Genomic DNA, 19,387 nt, shown 5'->3' with positions numbered 1-19,387 from the left:
GGGTGGGGGATTAGAAGGGGTGGTGTGTGGATGTGGTGTATGGGTGGTGGCATCCAGGGAGGACCCTGATCCTTTATAACAATGGTTGCAGTTCCCTTTCCTGGTTTTAGAAATAACTGTCCAGCTGTAGAAAATCTCATTCCTGGGAGGTACAGCAGGGGATAAAATTGAGGCTGAAAGTGAGGTTAGCAGGCTTTTGATACGCAACTGTCCTGGACTTGTCTCCAGTGAATAGAGAGGAGACTGAGAGCCAGGCACTTAGGAGCCCAGCTGAACTCAGAATTGATACTAGGGTCTTTAAAAAAAGAAAACAGCTAGTGAGAACGTCTACCAATTTGACTGAAGAGGAAATGGGTTGAGACAGGGGAGTGACCTACCTGAGGCCCTTTGGCGGAGGAGCCAGCTCTTTTGAACCATGGCTCCCGACTTCCAGCTGTGAATTCTTGCATTTTTCCTGCTGCCCCTCCCCCATGCCTTTGAGGTTGAGGCAGTGTTCTAAGAAAAGCTAGAGGGAAGGAAGATAAGTCAGGGATGCTGCAGGTGCTCCGTGCTTCTTCCTGAAGGATGCTCTGCACAGGCCTAGGCTGCGGGGCCAGCGCTGCTTTTGGCTCACTGTGTGATGACTGTGGGTGAGTCATGTTTTCTCTGTTAGTCATTTTTGTTCTGAGCCTGGGCTTGTGGTTCAGACACCTGTCTGAATGCCCAGGTTTGATGAGATCCTTGGCAGAGAGGTTCTCTGGCATCTTCTCATCTGTATGCTTTACTTTGCTCTTTTGATTCAGGGTCTTACCACCTCTGTATAGCCCAGCCTCCAGTCAGGATCCCCTTGTCTCCGTCTCCTGAGCACTGGGATCACAGGATGTACTACCGCAACCAGACATCTCTCAATTTTAAATGTGTTTCAGAGCACATTACAAGTTGTCCCTTGCTATCTGAGGGGGTTTGGTTCCAGGATCCTGCTAATATTGAAATTCAAGTCTTTTACATACAATGACATAATTATATATACACACACATAACCCATATGTCTTCTCATGTGCTTTAAATCATCTCTAGATTACTTGTGACACCACCGTGTGCAAGCTATGAAACATCACTATTCTGTATTGTTTAGGGACTCAAGAGAGAAACAGTCCGTACAAGTTCAGTACAAAACTATTTCCATCCATGGTTGGTTGAATCATTTAAGTGAAGACAGGACAAAGAAATGGCTGTAGTGGGGCCCCTTCTCCCAGGCTGCTGGTGGCTGTTGTTCCCCTTACAGTGGGAATTGCACTGTTCCTAGCGGTTGCATGCTGTGGAGAAGTCAGGAATGGATGCCTGTGGTACTGGTGGCCTAGAGATTTGTATTGAGTTTTCCCCAACGCTGTCCAGCAATCTCATCCTCCTGAGAATTTCTCCAGGAGACCAAGTACTTGGCTGAGTTCTCTGAAAAGTCCTGCACTCATTTTTCACAGAGAAGTCAGTCCACAGAGATGCCAGGTCTGCTTCAAAAGCACCTGCCACAGAGGAGCCCCAGCCTGTAGACCCTTGGCTCCAGGTGCCTCGGTCCCTCTGTGTAACTATTCCTTTTCTTCCTCACGTGGGACTCCATGGCAGGCCAGGCGTGGCAACTGTGCGAGGTGCCCACTGCGAAAGTACAGAGGACTTTTGTGCCAGGCAGTCACCACCCCTTGGCAGGCCCCTCCCTGCTCACGGAACAGACTTTACCTGCCGGCCAGGCGCCCGCAGTGTCTCTTGCAGCGTTGCTGGCTTCTCATAGAGCACTGCACACCTAGGAGCTCCCGACGGTGCGGTGTAGCGCAGCAGCATAGGGGCCCAGGGTTCCTGCAGCGCAGCCCCTCTGTCGCGGGTCCCCTCCCTCGGGGCTGATCATTAACTTAAAAGCAGTATAAGGAGTGAGTGGCCCCGGTGAGCCGGTGAGCCGGAGGGACTCGTCGCCACCGCCATGGACAGTACCACCTGGAGCCCCGCGGTTACTGCCACCGACGAACCGATCCCGTCCTATGAGCGCATTCGCAATCCGGCCGACATCTCGGTCATCGTCATCTACTTCTTGGTGGTGATGGCTGTCGGACTGTGGGTACGTGTGGGTCCTGGGACACGGGCTAGAGAGGTCACTGTGTGGCATGAGCGGGCACACAAGAATGGTTTCCGTGAGCCACAAAGGGACAGGATGGGTTTACAGGTCTCTAAAGGGGAGTGGAGATGTCTTGGGAATGAGTTCAGGGAGGCGTTCAGGGCACAGGAGGCCTGTGTGTAGGAAGGTGGAGGATGCCCAGGAGAACCTGTCAGGAAGGCCAGGGAAGATCCTGAGCTGAGGGGCAAGGCAGAGGATCACAGAGACTAGGATAGAATGTGAGGGACAGGAAAGGGTCAACTTGGAACAGCATTGTCTGACCTCTGAATTATCCACTTTCCAATGGAAAAGAAACAGTTTAGAGCGAGGAAGTCATCACCTCTGCAGACAGCAGGTGCTTGGGGCAGACTATGGCTGACCAATGCCCCCTTCTGGGGAAGGCTAATGCAGAGGCTTTGCATGGTGGGATTACAGAGACTATCTGGGGTTAGAGATGAGGAAGGAGTGGGTGAGCAGACAGTGAACTGGTCTCAGGAAGAGGAAAGTACGTATATCTCCTCTTGGGACTCTGGGGACACATCAAACCAGAGAAACTAGTTCTTCAAAGCCTGGAACTTGGAAAGTTCATTTATGATGCTGGCACACCTTACAGCTGGACAAAGTGTGCAAGCATTTCAGCTACCTCTAAAGGTTGAAGTGTGGAAGAAGCTAGAGTTAGGAAAGGATGGTGGGCATTAACCCTTTCACTGACAGAGCTGCATCAGGGGTAAAAGGAAACATGGATTTTTATTTTAAAAAAGAATTGCATAAATTACATGTAACAGAAAGGCTCCCCAAGTGTCACTCGCATGGGGTGTGTGGGGCTGACGCTTCATCAGTCTACTTCCTCAACAGCAGCACGAGTCTAGCATAGGCATCTTACCACCCGCTCGCCTGTGGTTGAACTAAATGATGCAGCGTGAACTTCCCGTAGCCTCTGTTCATCCAAGTCTGAAATCGGCGTGCTTGTATCTATGCTTAGGATCCCCTTCCCTAAATACTGAGAGTCGAGTCTGAAAGGTCTAGATGGTCTAGGAATGCCTCCTTATGCTTCTGCCATTCGCCCCCCAGGGTGTGATCCACTCCCTGGATAGGTTTTGTATTTTCAAGGAAAATGGGCAGCAACAGTATGCTGGACAATACACCTTCACACAAAAAGCCACAGGACTGGGAAGACAGGAATGCCAACTACAGTTTTACAGAAGAGGAACTTGAAGTCACAGCTGGGTGTGAATTGCTGAGGATTTTGCAATCCTCGGGACTGTTCCAGGAGCCTAGGTGTCTTGATCCTTGCTTCTACACCAGGCCCTCAAGCATAGTGCTTGCTCTCTACCTTCCCCTCCAACTCATGTTGATAGATTTTGGAGCCAAGGTGTAAACCCACTGCTAGCCATACCAGACGGCCCCCTTCCCAGAATGCAGGAATCATCTCCTGCTCTTACTCAGGCTTTTTTTTTTTTTTTTTTTGCCTTCCCAGTAATCCTCCAAGTGTTTACATTTTTTATGGTGTTTGCACTTTTGAAATATCTGTGATACAATGTCACTTGTCCTGTTAAAATGCTACTTAATGATCCTGTTAGTATTTGTCTATGTTTAATCTTCTGCCATTACCCAGTGCCTCTGGACCTTGTTCATTTACCACTCCTCTTTTTCCTACTGAAGTGTTACAGTGGCTTCATTTAGGGATGGATATACTGACTTCTGAATGATTTCTGGGCTGCAGAGACTAACCTAAGCCCATTGTGCTGCCTTTGAGAATCACCCACAGCAAATGCTCCTCCATCTCCAGCTCCATCCATCCCAACAATACTCAATTTGGGTCTATATGCTTTCAACTTTGCTTCCTCATTGACTATCTTGAGCCTTGGCCCATTATTTGTTTGATTTTTATTTCTCTCTTCTTTCACTATTCTGCATTGCTTCTTCAGGAGGTTTAATAGCTGCTTAAGTTGAATCACTGACCTTACACTTGCTGAGAGATGCTACCAACCCAAACTAGAGTTGTTAAAAACTGCGGCCTAGTGGCCATTTTTGTATGGCTCATAAGCCAAGAACAACTTTTACACTTTTAGAGGGTTATAAACATACTAGGATGAGGCAAAATAAAAGTATGTGGTAGAGAACCCACAAAATCCACTATCAGACCTGTTTTCTTCTCTTTTCAAAGATTTATTATTATTAGTTTATTATATTGTGTATACAGGTGTGCTGCCTGCATGTCTGTACCAATATGTACAGTGTCCTAAGGGTCCAGAAGAGGGCATCAGATCACGTAGAATTGGAGTTATAGACAGTTGTGAGCTGCCATATGGGTGCTGGGAATTGAACCTGGATCCTCTGGAAGGACAACCAGTGCTTTTAACCTCTGAGCCATCTCCCAGGCATCAAATCCATTTTATTTTGGCCTAATCAGATGATTGCTTATCATTCAGACCCTTGTTATCTAAACCAATAGGATCATTGCTTCCTGAGTTGGAATGGCCTCTGGGGGAGTCCAACTTTTCCATTTTATTAATGAGGGAAAGAATGTGTAACCAGAAGTCATCTAGATGAATCAATACCAGAGCAGGGATGATTAGAACTCTGAGATTATGATGCAAAGCCAGTGCTATTCTTTTCTCTGCTTCAAGACACTGCCATTCTGGAAAGCCACCTCTACTGTTCCTTCTCCACCACTGAAGAGACAGTGCTGTTCACATGTCCTCTGTTTCTTCTTTCCCCATGGATTTGCATGAACGCAGACCTAGCGCCCACTGGCCTCAATTGTCTTCATTCTATACTTAGATATCTCCTCATTAAATTATTTGACAAAAGAATTTTTGCAAGTTGCCAACAGCCTTACCTTAAATATTCCAGCAGAAAGTCTCCCCTGGGGTCCAGTTTCCATCTCTGGACAGCACTGGAGGAGAAAAAACTCTTCCTGGTGTCACCTCGAACCCCGCATCCCCGAACCCCACATCCCCAGCTTCTCAGTTCCTTACATGTCACCTGATTGTGACCTATGTAGGTTACACTAAACATGATCGGTACACTTGAATCTTCCATGCAGGGGGCCAACACCCTGGCTTGTTTCCTTCCTTCCTTCCTTCCTTCCTTCCTTCCTTCCTTCCTTCCTTCCTTCCTTCCCTCCTCCTCTTCCTCCTTTTTTTTTTTTTTTAAAAGGCAAGGGTAAAGTCTTCTACAAGCCCTCCTGAAACTCACTTTGTACCTTAGGGTGGCCTCAAACTCTCAGAGAGCCGCCTCCCTCTGTTGTTAAGCACATTATACTGTATGGCTTGATGGGTCAGCTAATACCCAGCTCACGACGGGCAGCTCAGGTTGCATGGTGATTTGGTGGACCACTGTAAAACATTCAGTTTCCATGAAGGCCCAATAGCAAGCTAAGAAGTGTCTCTCAAAGACAGAATAATTGTCTGCAGATTACCATAACTTAAAATCCCAAGAATCTTCTCTGTGAGTCACCCATAGGAGTGTTCCAAAGACAACAGCATCACCATCTGCCACTGATACTTAATTACCACAGGGTCAGCTGGAGGAGCTGGACCTTCTCCTTGTTCCAGGTCCCATTCAAAGGTAGCAGTTTCAAAGCTAGCGTCATTTGGTATATGGGCTGGAGTAACACACCCAAGTGAGGAATGTGCTGTCTTCAGAACAAATAAGCCCACTAAGCATTGTGCTTCTGCTTTAGTAGTGGGTGGGGCCAGGTGCAATAACGTAATCTTTAACCTTAGGAAACCTTAGGATTATCCCTATATGCCCCATCCCACTGGACTCTTGGAAGTTTCACTGAGGTAGTGGCCTCTTGAATTTTGGTTGGATGTTCTCCATCCTCTGATGTGCACATGCCTTACCAACAAGTCTGAAGTGGTTACCACTTCCTGATCATCTGGCCCATTCAGCATAATGGCATCAGTATAGTGGGCCAGTGTGGTACTGTGTGAATCAGATGGCTGATGTAGAACCCTCTGGACCTCGTTAGAACACACTAGTGCTGAGAGCTGTGTAGAGAGTGGGGATCCATCTCAAGAGGGTTCAGGGAGGAACAATACTAGCAACTGGGCTGGAGACTATTCTTGTGAGATTTTGGTAAAGAATGTGGCAGTTTTCTGTGCTGGTCCTAAGAATCTGCCTGAGGCTAAATTGAAAAATAATAGCTTAATTTTGCTGGCAGAGGAGACTTAAAGATGGTCTAACAATTGACCTGTTATTTGGTGATTTCATCTAGATAACCTTCATATATGTATGTATTTTACGAAGTTGCTACTGTATTAGGTTTCCATATGATCCCTCAAATGGCCCTTAGTTTTAGCTGTCTCTCCCTTGTCCCCTTCTTCTCTCCAGCTTCCTGTTAGACCCTCCAAGTTCAGTCCTCGTTCAACCCTCTCTCTTTCACTATTTTATTCCCCCTCCCTAGGGAGACGTCTCCCTTTTCCCCTGTCCCTTCCTCTCTACCCAACTTCTGTAGTTAAACAAATTGTAGCTTGTTTGCCAATGACTTAACAACTAATAGCCACATAGAAACAAATATATATTATTATTGTGTTTCTGGGTCTCTGTTACCCCATTCAGGATTATTTTTTCTAGTTTTATCCATTTACCTGCCAATTCATGATTTCACTTTTTATAATGGTTAAATAGTATTCCATTGGGATGATGTACCAAGTTTCCTTTATCCATTCATCTTTTGATTGACATCTGGGTTGTTTCCAGTTTCTGGCACTTATGAATAGAGTAGCATTGAACGTAGTTGAGCAAGTGTCTCTGTACTAGGGTTGGAGGATCCTTTGTGTATATGCCCAAGAGTGGTGTAGCTGGATTTGAAGTAGGTTGATTCCTATCTTTGTCATGAACCACCACCACACTGATTTCTAGGATGACTGTACACATTTGCATTTCTACCAGTAATGGAGGAGTGTTCCTTGTATCTCAAATCCTCACCAGCATGAGCTGTCACTTGTGCTGTTGATCTTGGACATTCGGATTGGTGTAAGATGAAATCTCAGAACAGTTTTGATTTGCATTTCCCCGATGACTAAGCATGTTACATGTTTCTTTAACTGCTCTAGAAAATTAAAATATTCTTTATGTGTATTGGTGTTTTGCCTGCATGTATGATGTGGAGGAACCAGATCTCCTGGAACTGGAGTTACAGACAGCTATGAGCTGCCATGTGGTTGCTGGGAATTGAACCTGGATCCCCTGGAAGAGTAGTCAGTGATCTTAACTATTGAAGCATCTCTCCAGCCCTTGAACTTTTATATATTTTGGATGATAGTCCTCTATCGGATGTGTACTTGGTAAAAAATAATTCCCCATTCTGTAGGCTGCCGCTTTGTCTGAACGATGATCGCCTTTGCTGTACAGAAGCCCTTCAGTCTCATGAGGTCCAATTTATCAATTGGAATTCTTAGTGCTTGTGCTGTCAGGGTTATGTTTAGAAAGTCTTTTCTTGTGCCAACAAATTCAAGACTATTCCCACTTTCTCATCTATTAGGATCAGTGTATCTGGCTTTGTGATGAGGTCTTTTATCTGTTTAGAGTTGAGTTTTGTGCAGGGTGATAGATATGGATCCATTTGCATTCTTCTACATGCAGCCGTTCACTTTGAACAGCACTGTTTGTTGAAGATTCTGCCTTTCTCCAATTTGTATTTCTGGCATATATATTATATATATTTAGATATATATTAATTTATATATGTATTAAATTATATTAATTTTTATATATAATAAATACATTATGTATACATACACACACACACACACACACACACACATATATATATATATATATATATATATATATATATATATATATATATATGACATCCATAGAGTATGGTTCTATTGTGGGTCTTTGATTTGATTCCATTGATCAGTGTGTCTGTCTTTATGCCAATACCATGATTTTTTCAACTACTATTGCTCCGTAGTATAAAACTTGAAAGGTGATATCTCCAGAAATTCTTTTATCATTCAGGGTTGGTTTAGCTATCCTGAGTATTTTGTGTTTTCATATGGAGCTGAAAATTGTCCTTTTGAGTTCTGTGAAGAACTATGTTGGAGTTTTATGAGGATGGTGTTGAATCTGTAGGTTGCTTTTTGTAGGGTGGACATTTTCGCTATTTTCCTCCTATTGATTCACAAGCATGGGAGTTCTTCTATCTTCTGATCCTTCTTTAGTTTCCTTTGTGAATATCATAAAATTTTTATATACAAGTCTTCTGTTTGCTTGGTTAGAACTACCCCCAAGATATTTTATATTATTTAAGGCTATTGTTAAAGGTGTTATTTCTTTGACTTTTTTCTCAATCCTTTTGTTATTTGTATATAGGAAGGCTACTGATTTTGTAAGTTAACTTTGAATTCTGCTACTTTACTGAAAGAGTTTTTCAGCTGTAGGAGGTCCCTGGTGGAAGTTTTAGGGTCACTTACATATACTATTAGCTCATCTGCAACTAGAGGTACTTTGACTCCTTCCTTTCCCGTTTGTATCCCCTTGGTCTTCCATAGTTGACTTACTGCTAAGACTTCAAGTACTATATTGAATAGATACAGAGAGAATGAACAACCTTGTCTTGTTCCTGACCTTAGTGGAATTGCTTTGAGTTTCTCTCCATTTAAGTTGATGTTGGCTATGGGCTTGCTGTAAGCTGCCTTTATTATGTTGAGGTATGTCCCTTGTAGCCCTAATCTCCTTAGGACTTTTATCATGGAGAGGAGTTGGATTTTGACAAAGTTCTTTCCTGCATGAAATGGGATGATCATGTAACTCTGGCTTTTCCTCTCAAGCTCTTTGTTCCCAGAAATTCTGACTCTGAAACTAATTATTTATTAATAAATGCTTAGGCCAATAACCTTGGCTCTGCTTCCTGACTAGCTCATATCTCAATAATCCAGTTTATTCTAGTCTAACTTTGTCTATTGGCTAGTTACCTCTCCTCAGATTTATGCAACCCATTTCATCTTCTTTTCTGTTCAGAAGAATCTTCCCCTTGCTGACAATTTCTGAGAATTCCTCTTTCTCTCTCTCTCCCCCCTCTCTCTCCCTTCCTCCTTCCCTCTCCCTTCTCTTCCTCTTCTCCCTCTCTCTGTCTGTCTGTCTGTCTCCCCCTCCCTCCCCCTCTTTCTCTTTTCCTCTCTCTCTCCCTCCCCCCTCCATTCTCCCAGAACTCTCACCTCCTATTTCCTGCCTCAGTTCATTGGTCAAAGGTTTTTGTTTGCTTTTTGTTTGTTTGTTTGTTTGTTTAGTTGACAGGTGAACGCTTTTACACAGTGCACCAGCGATTCTCTCTACATGATCACGAGGTTTTTGTCTTTCAGTTTATTTATATGGTAGATCACATTTGTAGATTTACATATGTCATACCATCTCTGGGCTGAAGCCCAGAGCTGATTGTGGTGAATGATCTTTTTGATGTGTTCTTAGATTCAGTTTACAAGTACTTCATTGATAATTTCTGCATCTATGTTCATAACAGAAATTGGTCTGTAATCTTTTTTTGGTTGGATCTTTGTGTGGTTTGGGTATCAGGGTGACTGTGACCTCAGAAAATGAATTGTGCAATGTTTTTCTGTTTCTATTTCATGCAATAATTTGTAGAGCTTTGGAATTAACTCTTCTCTGAAAGTCTGGTAAAATTCTGCACTAAAGCCATCTGTCTCTTGGTTTTTGTTTTGTTTTTGGGTTGGGAGACATTTAATGACTGCTTCCTTTGACTAGGGGTTTTAGGTCTGTATAAATTTTTTAAAATCTGAGCTTGATTTAAATTTGGTAGGTGGTATGTATCAAAAATTGTCTATTTCTTTTAGATTTTTCAATTTGGTTGAGTATAGGTTTTTAAAGTATGTCCTTATGATTCCCTGGATTCTCCCAGTGTCTGTTGTTAATTGCCCTTTCTGCCTTTAATTTTGTTAATTTAGATATTCTCTCTCTTTCAGCATTTAATTATTTTGAATAAAGGTTTGTCATTCTCACTGATTTTTTTTAAATCAAAGAACCAACCCCCTGTTCCATTGATTCTTTGTATTGATTTTTTTCATTCTGTTTTATCGATCTCAGCCCTGAGTTTGATTATATTTTGCCATCTATTCCTTTTGGGTGTTATTTCTTCTTTTTGTTCTAGAGCTTTCAGGGGTTAGGTTACTAATATGACCTCTCTCCCTTTTTTGATGTAGGTACTTCCTGCTGTACACTTTCCTCTTAGAGTCTTCCTCATCCTGTCCCACAGACTTGGGTATCCCTTGTTGTCATTCTCATTCATTTCCAGAACGTTTTTAATGTCTTTCTTCACTCATTTTTCATTCAGTAGTGAATCTTTTGTTCCCATGAGTTTGTAAGCTTTTTGTTGTTTCTGTTGTTGATGTCCAGTCTTAATTTGTGGTGGTCAGAGCTCTTTCTTTCTTTCCTTCTTTCTTTCTTTCTTTCTTTCTTTCTTTCTTTCTTTCTTTCTTTCTTTTTGTATCTGTTGTGTCTAAGCATGTGGTCAATTTTGGAGAAAGTTTCTTGGGCTGCTGAGAAGGAGGATGTTCGTTTGTGTTTGGGTGAAGTGATGTGTAAGTACCTGTTATGTCCATCTAATGATGACAGTCAGCTTCAGCGTTTCTCTGTTTAGTTTTTGCCTGGCTGAGCTGTTTATTGGTTGGAGTGGTGTATTGAAATCAGTGTGAGGGCTAATAGTGATTTAAGCTGTAACAGAATTTTTTTTTTTATGAACTTGGGTGCCCTTGTTTTTAGTGCATAGATGTTAAGAATTACAATATCCTCTTGGTGGATTTTTCTTTGACTAGTATGTAGTGACCTTTTCTCTTCTAATTAGCTTTACTTTGAAGTCTAGTTTGTCCAATATCAAAATGGTTATAAATGCTTGCTTCTTAGCTCCATTTGCTGGAAATGTCTTTTTCCATCCTTTTACCACTAGGTAATGTCTATTCTTGATGGCACAGTGTGTTTCTTTGATACAGCAAATGTTAGTCTGTGTCTTTTTATTGGGGAATTGAGATCATGCTGCTGAGAGCTATTAGTGAGCAGTGTCGGTTGATTTCCATTATTTTGTTGTTGTGGTGTGGGTTATTTTTGCACCCTTGGGTGTGGTTAGCCTCTTCAGGTTGAAGCTTTCTTTCTAGCTCCTTCTGTAGAGCAGGATTTGTAGATAGATACTGCCTAAATACGTATATCTTTCTTTCTCCGTCTGTTGTGACTTAATGTTTTGCTGTGTGTTTTAGTCTGGGTTGGCATCTGTGGTCTCTTAGAGCTTCTTTAACATCTCTCCAGGCCCTTCTGACTTTTAGAGCATCCATTGAGAAGTCAGACTTTATTCCAATAGGTCTACCTTTACATGTTTTATGGTCTTTTCCACTTATAGCTTTTAATATATTCTTTCTTTGTTCTGTATATTTAGTGTTTTAATTATAAAGTGCCAAGGGGATTTTTTTTTTTAGTTCAGTGTATTTAATGTTCAACACTCTTCTTCTACCTTGATAGGCACTCCCTTCTTTAGGTTAGGGAAATTTTCTTCTATAATTTTGTTAAAAATATTTTCTATGTCTTTGACCTGGATTTTCTTTCTCCTTCCTCTATTCCTATCATTCATAGTTTGATCTTTTCATAGTGTCCCAGATTTTCTGGATGTCTTGTGCCTGCATACTTCCCCTGCTTTGGTTTTGTTTTAGATATAACATTTTCTTTGACAAAGGTATCCATTTCTTTTATCCCATTTCCAATGCCTGAGAGACTCTCTTCCAACTTTTGCGTTCTGTTGGTGAGGCTTGCTTCTGAGTTTCTAAATTTCTCATTTCCAGTTTTCCCACAGTTTGGGTATTTTTATTGATTCTATTTCCACTTGCAAGTCTTGAACTATTTTATTCACTGTTTGTGCTTCATAGATTCCTTTAATGGTTTTTTCTTCTTCTTTTTTCTGTAAGGACCTCTAACATATTCATAAAGGCCATTTTGAAGTCCTTGGCTTTTGGGTTGCTATGTTACATTTCTCAGGTTTCCTGTGATCTGGCTGCTGGGCTGCAGTGGAGACACATTGTCCTGGCTGTTATTGTGATTTTACACTGGTGTAAAGGAATCTGGGTTTGAGATGATTGTTGTTCTAGGTGTTGATCTCTGGTCTTGTTATTGTTGGGTAGGTGTTTTGTTCCTTTGTTTCTAACTTTAGAATTCTTTCCAGAGTGATCTTTTCCTGGTCAGTTTCTAGAGTCTGAATCTTTTAGTATTTTTTCCTGTTTCAGTATCAGCTGCCTTCTCTGCTCCTTAAGTCTGTTTGCCAGGTTGCTATTCCCAGGAAGACTACAGTCTTCAAAGTATGTCTTATGCTAGGAAGGACATACTGCCAGGAGTCAAGAAAGACTTGAGTGCTCTCCCTGGTACTCCACCACAAACATGGGTGCTCAATAAATCCTTGTTGATGTATTGGATGCACAAAAGCCTTACTTCCCAAAAGATTCCAAGCCACTGGCTCAGTCTGAGCACCTGTAAGAGTGTACCTGCTGCAGACGTGTTTGCTGCAGAAATGACACCAGAGGTTAATTCCTTTGGACCACTGATAAGAGAACAGCCACTATCAGTCATTAACAAGAGTCTGGACAAAGGGGCCAGGGACAGAGAAAGAGAGAGGGAGGAGGAAAAGACCCCAAAGCCAGGCCAATGGCACTGAGCCAGAGGAATGACTGCAGGAATAACTCCAAGTTCAGAGGTTGCAATCCCAGAAGAGCTATGAGAGGCTGTGCTCATCCTGTATTGGAGTTAATAGGCCATTTGTCTTCTTCCAAGCCTTCAGTAGTTCCCTATGCCTGGCATTAGAGAGCCTCAATTCTGTCTCACTGTTTTCCCTCTACACATTCATTCAGCTTAGCCAGGCTCAAGAGCTAGGGTCATTGTTGTCCCCTCTCCACACACTGGGCACTGAACTGCCTCAGTCCCTAAGCTGCCAGTCCTGATGTCTGAAATCGTTCCCCTCTTCCCTGCTTCCCCCCAGGTTAACAAAACCCCACTTTTCTTCCAAGACTTGGGGAAACACTGCCTCTCTGTGAAGTATTTCTTGCCATCAGAAGGAATTTCCTCATTCATTCTGAACCTAGTCACAATATATTACAAATTAATGGCTCTAGCACGTTCCCATGTATACTCAGAAAGGAAAAATATGAATTGAGCTTGATTATCTTGTCTTTTCAGTAGGACTGAGTGATTACACTGTGCATTCTTGTGACATTTTAATTTTTTTCTTAATAGTTTTACTGAGATATACGTTTCATACCCTTTAATACTTATAAAGATATATTTCATTATACCTTGGTATGCACATAAGAAAGACACAAAAAGACCATTCCATTTCCTCCTGTTTAACATGCAAACAAAACAACATGAATAAGTCCAGGAAGGGTGTCTTGCCTCAAACCACAGGATAGGTTAACTGCAGAGCTAGCTCCAGTGCTTCAGTTTCCCTGTCAGTAATACACGTGAGCATTCATGAACTCCTTTGTGTGAGCCTGCTGAGGCTGGAGGGCATTCGTGTGCGTGTGTGTGTGTGTGTGTGTGTGTGTGTGTGTGTGTGTGTATGTGTGTGTGTGTTGGATAGGAACGAAAAGTGCTTCAGAAAGTGGAATGGTTACAAGATAGAGCTCACTGTGGGAAGGGTATGTTCTTTTGTTGGCAAAAAAACCTCTGGTAAGTATTTCTGATTAAATTTTTGACCCTCTTTCCCTCAGGCCATGTTCTCCACTAATCGTGGGACAGTTGGGGGCTTCTTCCTGGCAGGCCGAAGTATGGTGTGGTGGCCGGTAAGTTTTCTCTGAAAAAAAAAAACAAGAAAAGTTTTTTTTTAAATCTTTTTTTAAATTTATTTTTTGAGATTATAATATAGCCACACCACACTGCCCCCCTTTTCTACCTCTAAACACTCCTTCATTGTTCTATTTCAAATTTCTGGACCCTCTTTTCATTAATTGTTGTTACAAGCATATATGTATATGTGTATATATGTATATACATATACACTCCTAAATATAACCTGCTGGGTCGGTCGGTATAATGTAACTTGCATGTATGTTTTCAGGGCTATTTGATATTGGATAACCAACTGGTGTGCTCTATCCTGGGGGCAGCCGTCTGCTCTCAGCGTCCCTGGGTTGTTTGCAGCCATTAGTGCAGCGTTGAGGCCTCATGGTTTCCCACATCCACGTTGCATATCTATCATTGTTCCCTTAGTTCAGCTCATGCTTAGGCAGTCATGCTGGTGAGACACAACTGCAAAGCAAATTCCCTGATCCTCAGGCCCCTTTAATCTTCTCACCCCGTCTTCTACAATGTTCCCCAAGTCTTAGGTACAGGAATTGTTTTGTAGATGTATCCCTCAAGGTTGGGACTCCACAACTCTGCATGTTGATTGGTTGTGGTTTTCAGAAATGGTCCCTGTTTATCATAAAGAGGAATCTTTTTGATGAGCGGCGAAGCCTGTACTTACCTCAGTCTCTGGCACGAGGACAAATATTTAGAATTATAGCTAGGCATTATGTGACTTAGTAAAGTTGGAGGTCTCCCTCCAGTATCCATGCCTTCACTAAGCCCCTGAGAGGCAGCTACGTTGTTTCCAATACCAGGCATGCTTTCCCTCTGTTGAGTAGTTCTTAAACCAACCAGAGAGCTCTTAGTTACTACTAAGGCATGTGTGCACAGTGGCACCCTGAGAGTTATCATGCCACGCTGGCCATTGTTACGGTTCACAGGTGTTTTGTTTGTTAGGGATGACATAGTTGGATTTTGAATTTTCGAAATGTTTTCTTCCTTTGGGAGATTGCATGGTGCCTTCTGATACCATGGAACCTCGTCCTCAGGGAGGAGGCTTTCGGCTAGGGTCCAGCTCGGGGCACTGTGTAGGAAGTGCGTGGTGTCTTTAGCTATAAGAACTTGCCTTCCAACCCTGAGGGGCAACCGAGGGCAATAGGAATAGCCTATAAGGTTTGGGAGTCTCTCAGACAACCTCAACCCAACAACTCAAAAGGAGGGTTTCTCATGCCTGGGTTGGAGCATTTTTCTTTATATATTTTGACTATTAATTCTCCATCAGATGTGTAGTTGGCAAAGATTCTCTCCCATTCTGTGGATTTTCTCTTGACCTGGTTGACTTTTCTGTAGCTGGGCAGAAGCTTTTAAAAAATTTTTTGAAGTCCTACTTTTTAAAGGGAGGTCCTTTTTTCTCCCAACACTCCTAGGAGGTAAATATCATCAATTCTAACTTATAAAGAAAAAAAATAGAAGCTATGATATGTCTAAATTACCTTGGCCTGTGTGGTGTTTTGTTTGTTTAGTATGTCATGGTTGGGTTTTGAATTTTTGATTTTTTTTTTACCATGATGAAATCGTATCTCTTTATATAAAAATCTTACGGTTGATTTACTTGGGGTTAGATCTCAGTCTGCTCCACCCCACACCATATTTTTTCTTTTTCTGAGGAGGGGTTTTTCTGTGTAGCCCTGGCTGTCCTGGAACTCACAATGTAGACCAGGCTGGCCTTACACTCAGAAATCCGCCTGCCTCTGTCTCCGGAGTACTGGGATTAAAGGCATACATCACCACCACCCGGCAGCTCTCAGTTTCTGATACTGGAGGCCAAGGGAAGCCTTCCCTTAGGAGGTTTGTGTGTTAGAGTAGTCTGTGAGTGAACAGTCTGGCTTTGGGCTGAGGGCTGGCTGACGAGAGGCATTAGCCCTCCCCAAAGCAGGTGGGGGTCAGTGGTTTTGTGAGGTTTCCCAGGGGTATTATTTCCTTATACACGACCCAGGTTTGGATTGCTCTAACAGAGAAGCATAGCATTGTTCTTTTGAGCAGAAGTCATTATTTCCTTGGTGAGGCTGGCATTTGACTCTTTTTTTCTCCAACCATAGTTTCCATCTAAGGCTTCATAAGATTATAAAAATCATTCCAGATGGCTGCACTTTACAAACATGAGAAATTGTTCCACAGTTAAGAGTATGACTTCTCATAGAGTACCTGGGTTCAGTTCCCAGCACTCACAAGGTGGCTCACCATTGTGACTTCAGTTTCAGGATACCTGATGCCCAGGCATGCATGTGATACACTCACATGCTTAAACACTTGTTTTAAAATGGCTTCTACAGTTGTCTATGTATCAGAATCACCCATGGCAACACAGATGCACCCCTGAACACTGTGCCTGGCTGGTAGTTAGTAAATGGGTCTGCTCCTGCCATTTCCTGTAACCAGGAAAGACGTCCAGTGGAGGGGTTGGAACACCAACTCAGTCACAAAACCTTTGACTTAGAATTTATCTTGGCTACAAGATACACTGGGGTAAATTGAGGGAGTGGCCAGACAATGGCTGGTCCAGCTTGAGATTTATGCCATGACATGGAACCCACTCCTGACATTGCTTGGAGAGCTAGGAACCAGAGGCTGGATGGGCCAGAGACCTAAGATAGAATCAAATACAAATGGAAAACAAGTTAATGAAATGATTCCTAATGACATTCTGCTACACTCATCGATGGGTACCTAGCACAATTGTCATCAGAGAGGCTTTACCTATCAAGTGATGGAAACAGATACAGAGGGGTCAAGGACACCATGAAATCAACTAACCTGAGATCATGGGGGCTCACAGAGACTGAACTGTCTACCAGGGAGTCTGCATGGGACTGACTTACTCCCTGTACATATGTTATAGTTATATAGCTTAATTCTGTGAGACTCCTGTGACAGTGACTCTGTTGCCTGCCTCTGGGACCCAGTCCTCCTACTGGGCTGCCTCTTCTAGCCATAATAGGGGAGGAGGGGCCTAGTCTTACTGCAACTTGATATGCCATCATTGTTTGATATCCATGGGAGTCCTGCTCTTTTCTGAAGAGAAGCAGAGGAGGAGTGAATGTGTGTGTGTGGTCGGGGGGAGAAGGTCAGGAGGACAGGGAGGAGAGGCAGAGAGAGCAGGAACTTGGGTATGGCTGTAAAAAATAAACATAATTAAAAAAAAAATAGAAGGAAGGCCAAAAGTGTGCAGGTAAATCCCTCAGTTGCTGTTATACTTGATAGTTTGCAGTGAATATCAGAAACTGTGGCTAATGATTCCCTTCTGTTAACTTTCATGTAGTTCACGTGACTAAAACATAGTTTAGGCCCATGGTTATTTATACTATTACAAATAATCAATTCCAATTATATAGGAACCATATTCTAAAATCGATTAATGACGAGTCATAGAAATCACACTCAGTGTATTTACCTTGGATGAGCCTTGTGATAGTCAGCGGTACGCTATAGGTGAGGGTGTTTGCTCTTCCTGTTAATCAGTGTGTCTTTTGGAATTCTTACTTTTAATTACACTCATATATGTAAGTCTGTGTGGGGGGGTATGTGCACTTGTGTTTCGGTGCCCAGGGAGGCAGAGGCACCAGGTTCCCCAGGAGCTGGTATTACAGGCAGTTATGAGCTACCTGATGTGGGTTTAGGGTTCTGGGAGCTGAACTCAGGTTGTCTAGAAGGGCAGCATTTGTCTTAACTTCTGAGCCAGTTAATTCCCAGCCCCTATGGCGTGTCTTGATGGTTGGTGTCTTAGATGTGAAAAAACGTGGTTTTGTTGTAATTCGTATCCATGTTCACTGTCACATTAGGCGCTGTAGAAGTGTTTAGGGGTTACTCTTCTCCTCTCTACTCGCTGAAAACTCAGATGATTTTTTTTAAAGATTTATTTATTTATTTATTTATTTATTTATTTAATGTATGTGAGTACACCATTGCTCTCTTCAGACACACCAGAAGAGGGCATCAGATCCCATCACAGATGGTTGTGAGCCACCATGTGTTTGCTGGGAATTGAACTCAGGACCCCTGGAAGAGCAGTCAGTGCTCTTAACCACTGAGCCATCTCTCCAGCCCAACCTATTTTTTTTTTTAAAGGGGGAACCTGTTAACGTCTTGTTTAATGACAAGTTTCTATTGACTTAACAAAGTTTAAAACTGCTAGCTTAGCAGAAGGATAATCCTGGTAGTTTCTTTTCTAAAACTTAAAATGGTTTATAAACACCATCACATCACACAGCTGTGAGAAGAAATCAAAGAATCTGTGACATTCAAGAATACACAGTAAGGGGGTTGAAGAGGTGGCTCAGTGTGTAAAAGCACTGGCTGTTCTTCCAGAGGGTCTGGGTTCAATTCCCAGCACCCACATGGCAGCTCACAACTGTCTGTAACTCCAGATCTACACAGATATACATGCAGGTAAAACACCAATGCACATAAAAAAATAAATGAAAAAAGCAAGTACATATTAAGGGCACTCTTCAAAGTTAAAAAATATTTTAAACAGCACTCAAAATATATTCTTCATTTCCTCTTGAGGTGAATTTAAAAGGCAGTTTAAGCCTATCACTGGTTCCTAAATCCATAATTAGGATATTCCTTCCATCTGCCTTTAGCACAGTTGCTTTTTCCAAGTAGGAATTATGGGTAAAGAAACTTTAGGAAGAGCATCTGTGTTGCCTCTGAGGCAGGCACGAGGGTTATCCATGAGAAAATGGGGAGGAATGTCGGGCTCACAAAGCCAAAGGAGGCTGGAAAATGAGAAGGTTAGTTCTGGACATTGAGGAGCTTGGTTGTGACCCAGGCAGGTAGAAAGAATCCTCTGGTAAAAGGTCTCACAGTCGGGTTAGTCCCAGAGAGGGAAATGTTTGGCATGAGGATAGACGGACAGAGAGGGGTGAGGGAAGGATTCCACAAGGGAAATTAGAGTTTATGTAAGAGATCGGCAAGGTGGCTCCCAGAAGATCGAGTCACATCTGAGGTAAACCAAAGCCACCTTATTGTGGTAACATGAGACCACAAATAGTGCTTACTGCATTGCACTGGTAATTCAGGGCCCGCCTTCCTGCTGGACTGTGGTCTGGCACCTTTATCCAACAGTCTTTTGAGTGCTCCGTGGTAAAGATTATTTGAAGAATGTGGGAAATGAGTTCCAGGAAGCTCAAGGGCTGAGCTTTGAATGGGGAAATTCCCACTTCTCAGCTAGACGTAAGAGAAACTCTGAGAAGCGGGACACTAATGAATAGTTAGGAGGAAGTCCTCCTAACTACATACAGGGAAGAATGGGCACACCAGCATTATTGAATCTTATCTTATCTTTAGGAATTCCTCCATTATCTGTGTCTCCATCCATCCACCCACCCATCCATCCATCCATCCGTCCATCCGTCCGTCCGTCCATCCATCCATCCATCCATCCATCCATCCATCCATCCATCCATCCATCTGTCC

General features: G+C 42.7%; 1 protein-coding gene across 1 annotated transcript in view; it reads left to right on the top strand.

Moving 5' to 3' along the window:
* Nucleotides 1-1,714: 1,714 nt before the first annotated feature.
* Slc5a1 (solute carrier family 5 member 1) overlaps nucleotides 1,715-19,387 on the top strand; it is a 76,152-nt gene continuing 58,479 nt past the window's right edge. The window contains exons 1-2 of the mRNA XM_028758111.1: nucleotides 1,715-2,083; nucleotides 13,834-13,905. Of these exons, the coding sequence (XP_028613944.1) occupies nucleotides 1,949-2,083; nucleotides 13,834-13,905 (207 nt within the window). The 5' untranslated portion in view covers nucleotides 1,715-1,948. The remainder of the gene's footprint in view (nucleotides 2,084-13,833; nucleotides 13,906-19,387) is intronic.

This window comes from Grammomys surdaster, unplaced genomic scaffold (genome assembly GCF_004785775.1).
Source record: "Grammomys surdaster isolate TR1022 unplaced genomic scaffold, NIH_TR_1.0 126187, whole genome shotgun sequence".
Lineage (NCBI taxonomy): Eukaryota > Metazoa > Chordata > Mammalia > Rodentia > Muridae > Grammomys > Grammomys surdaster.
The sequence above is the reverse complement of the archived record's forward strand: the minus strand, read 5'-3'. Positions and strand labels throughout refer to the sequence as shown.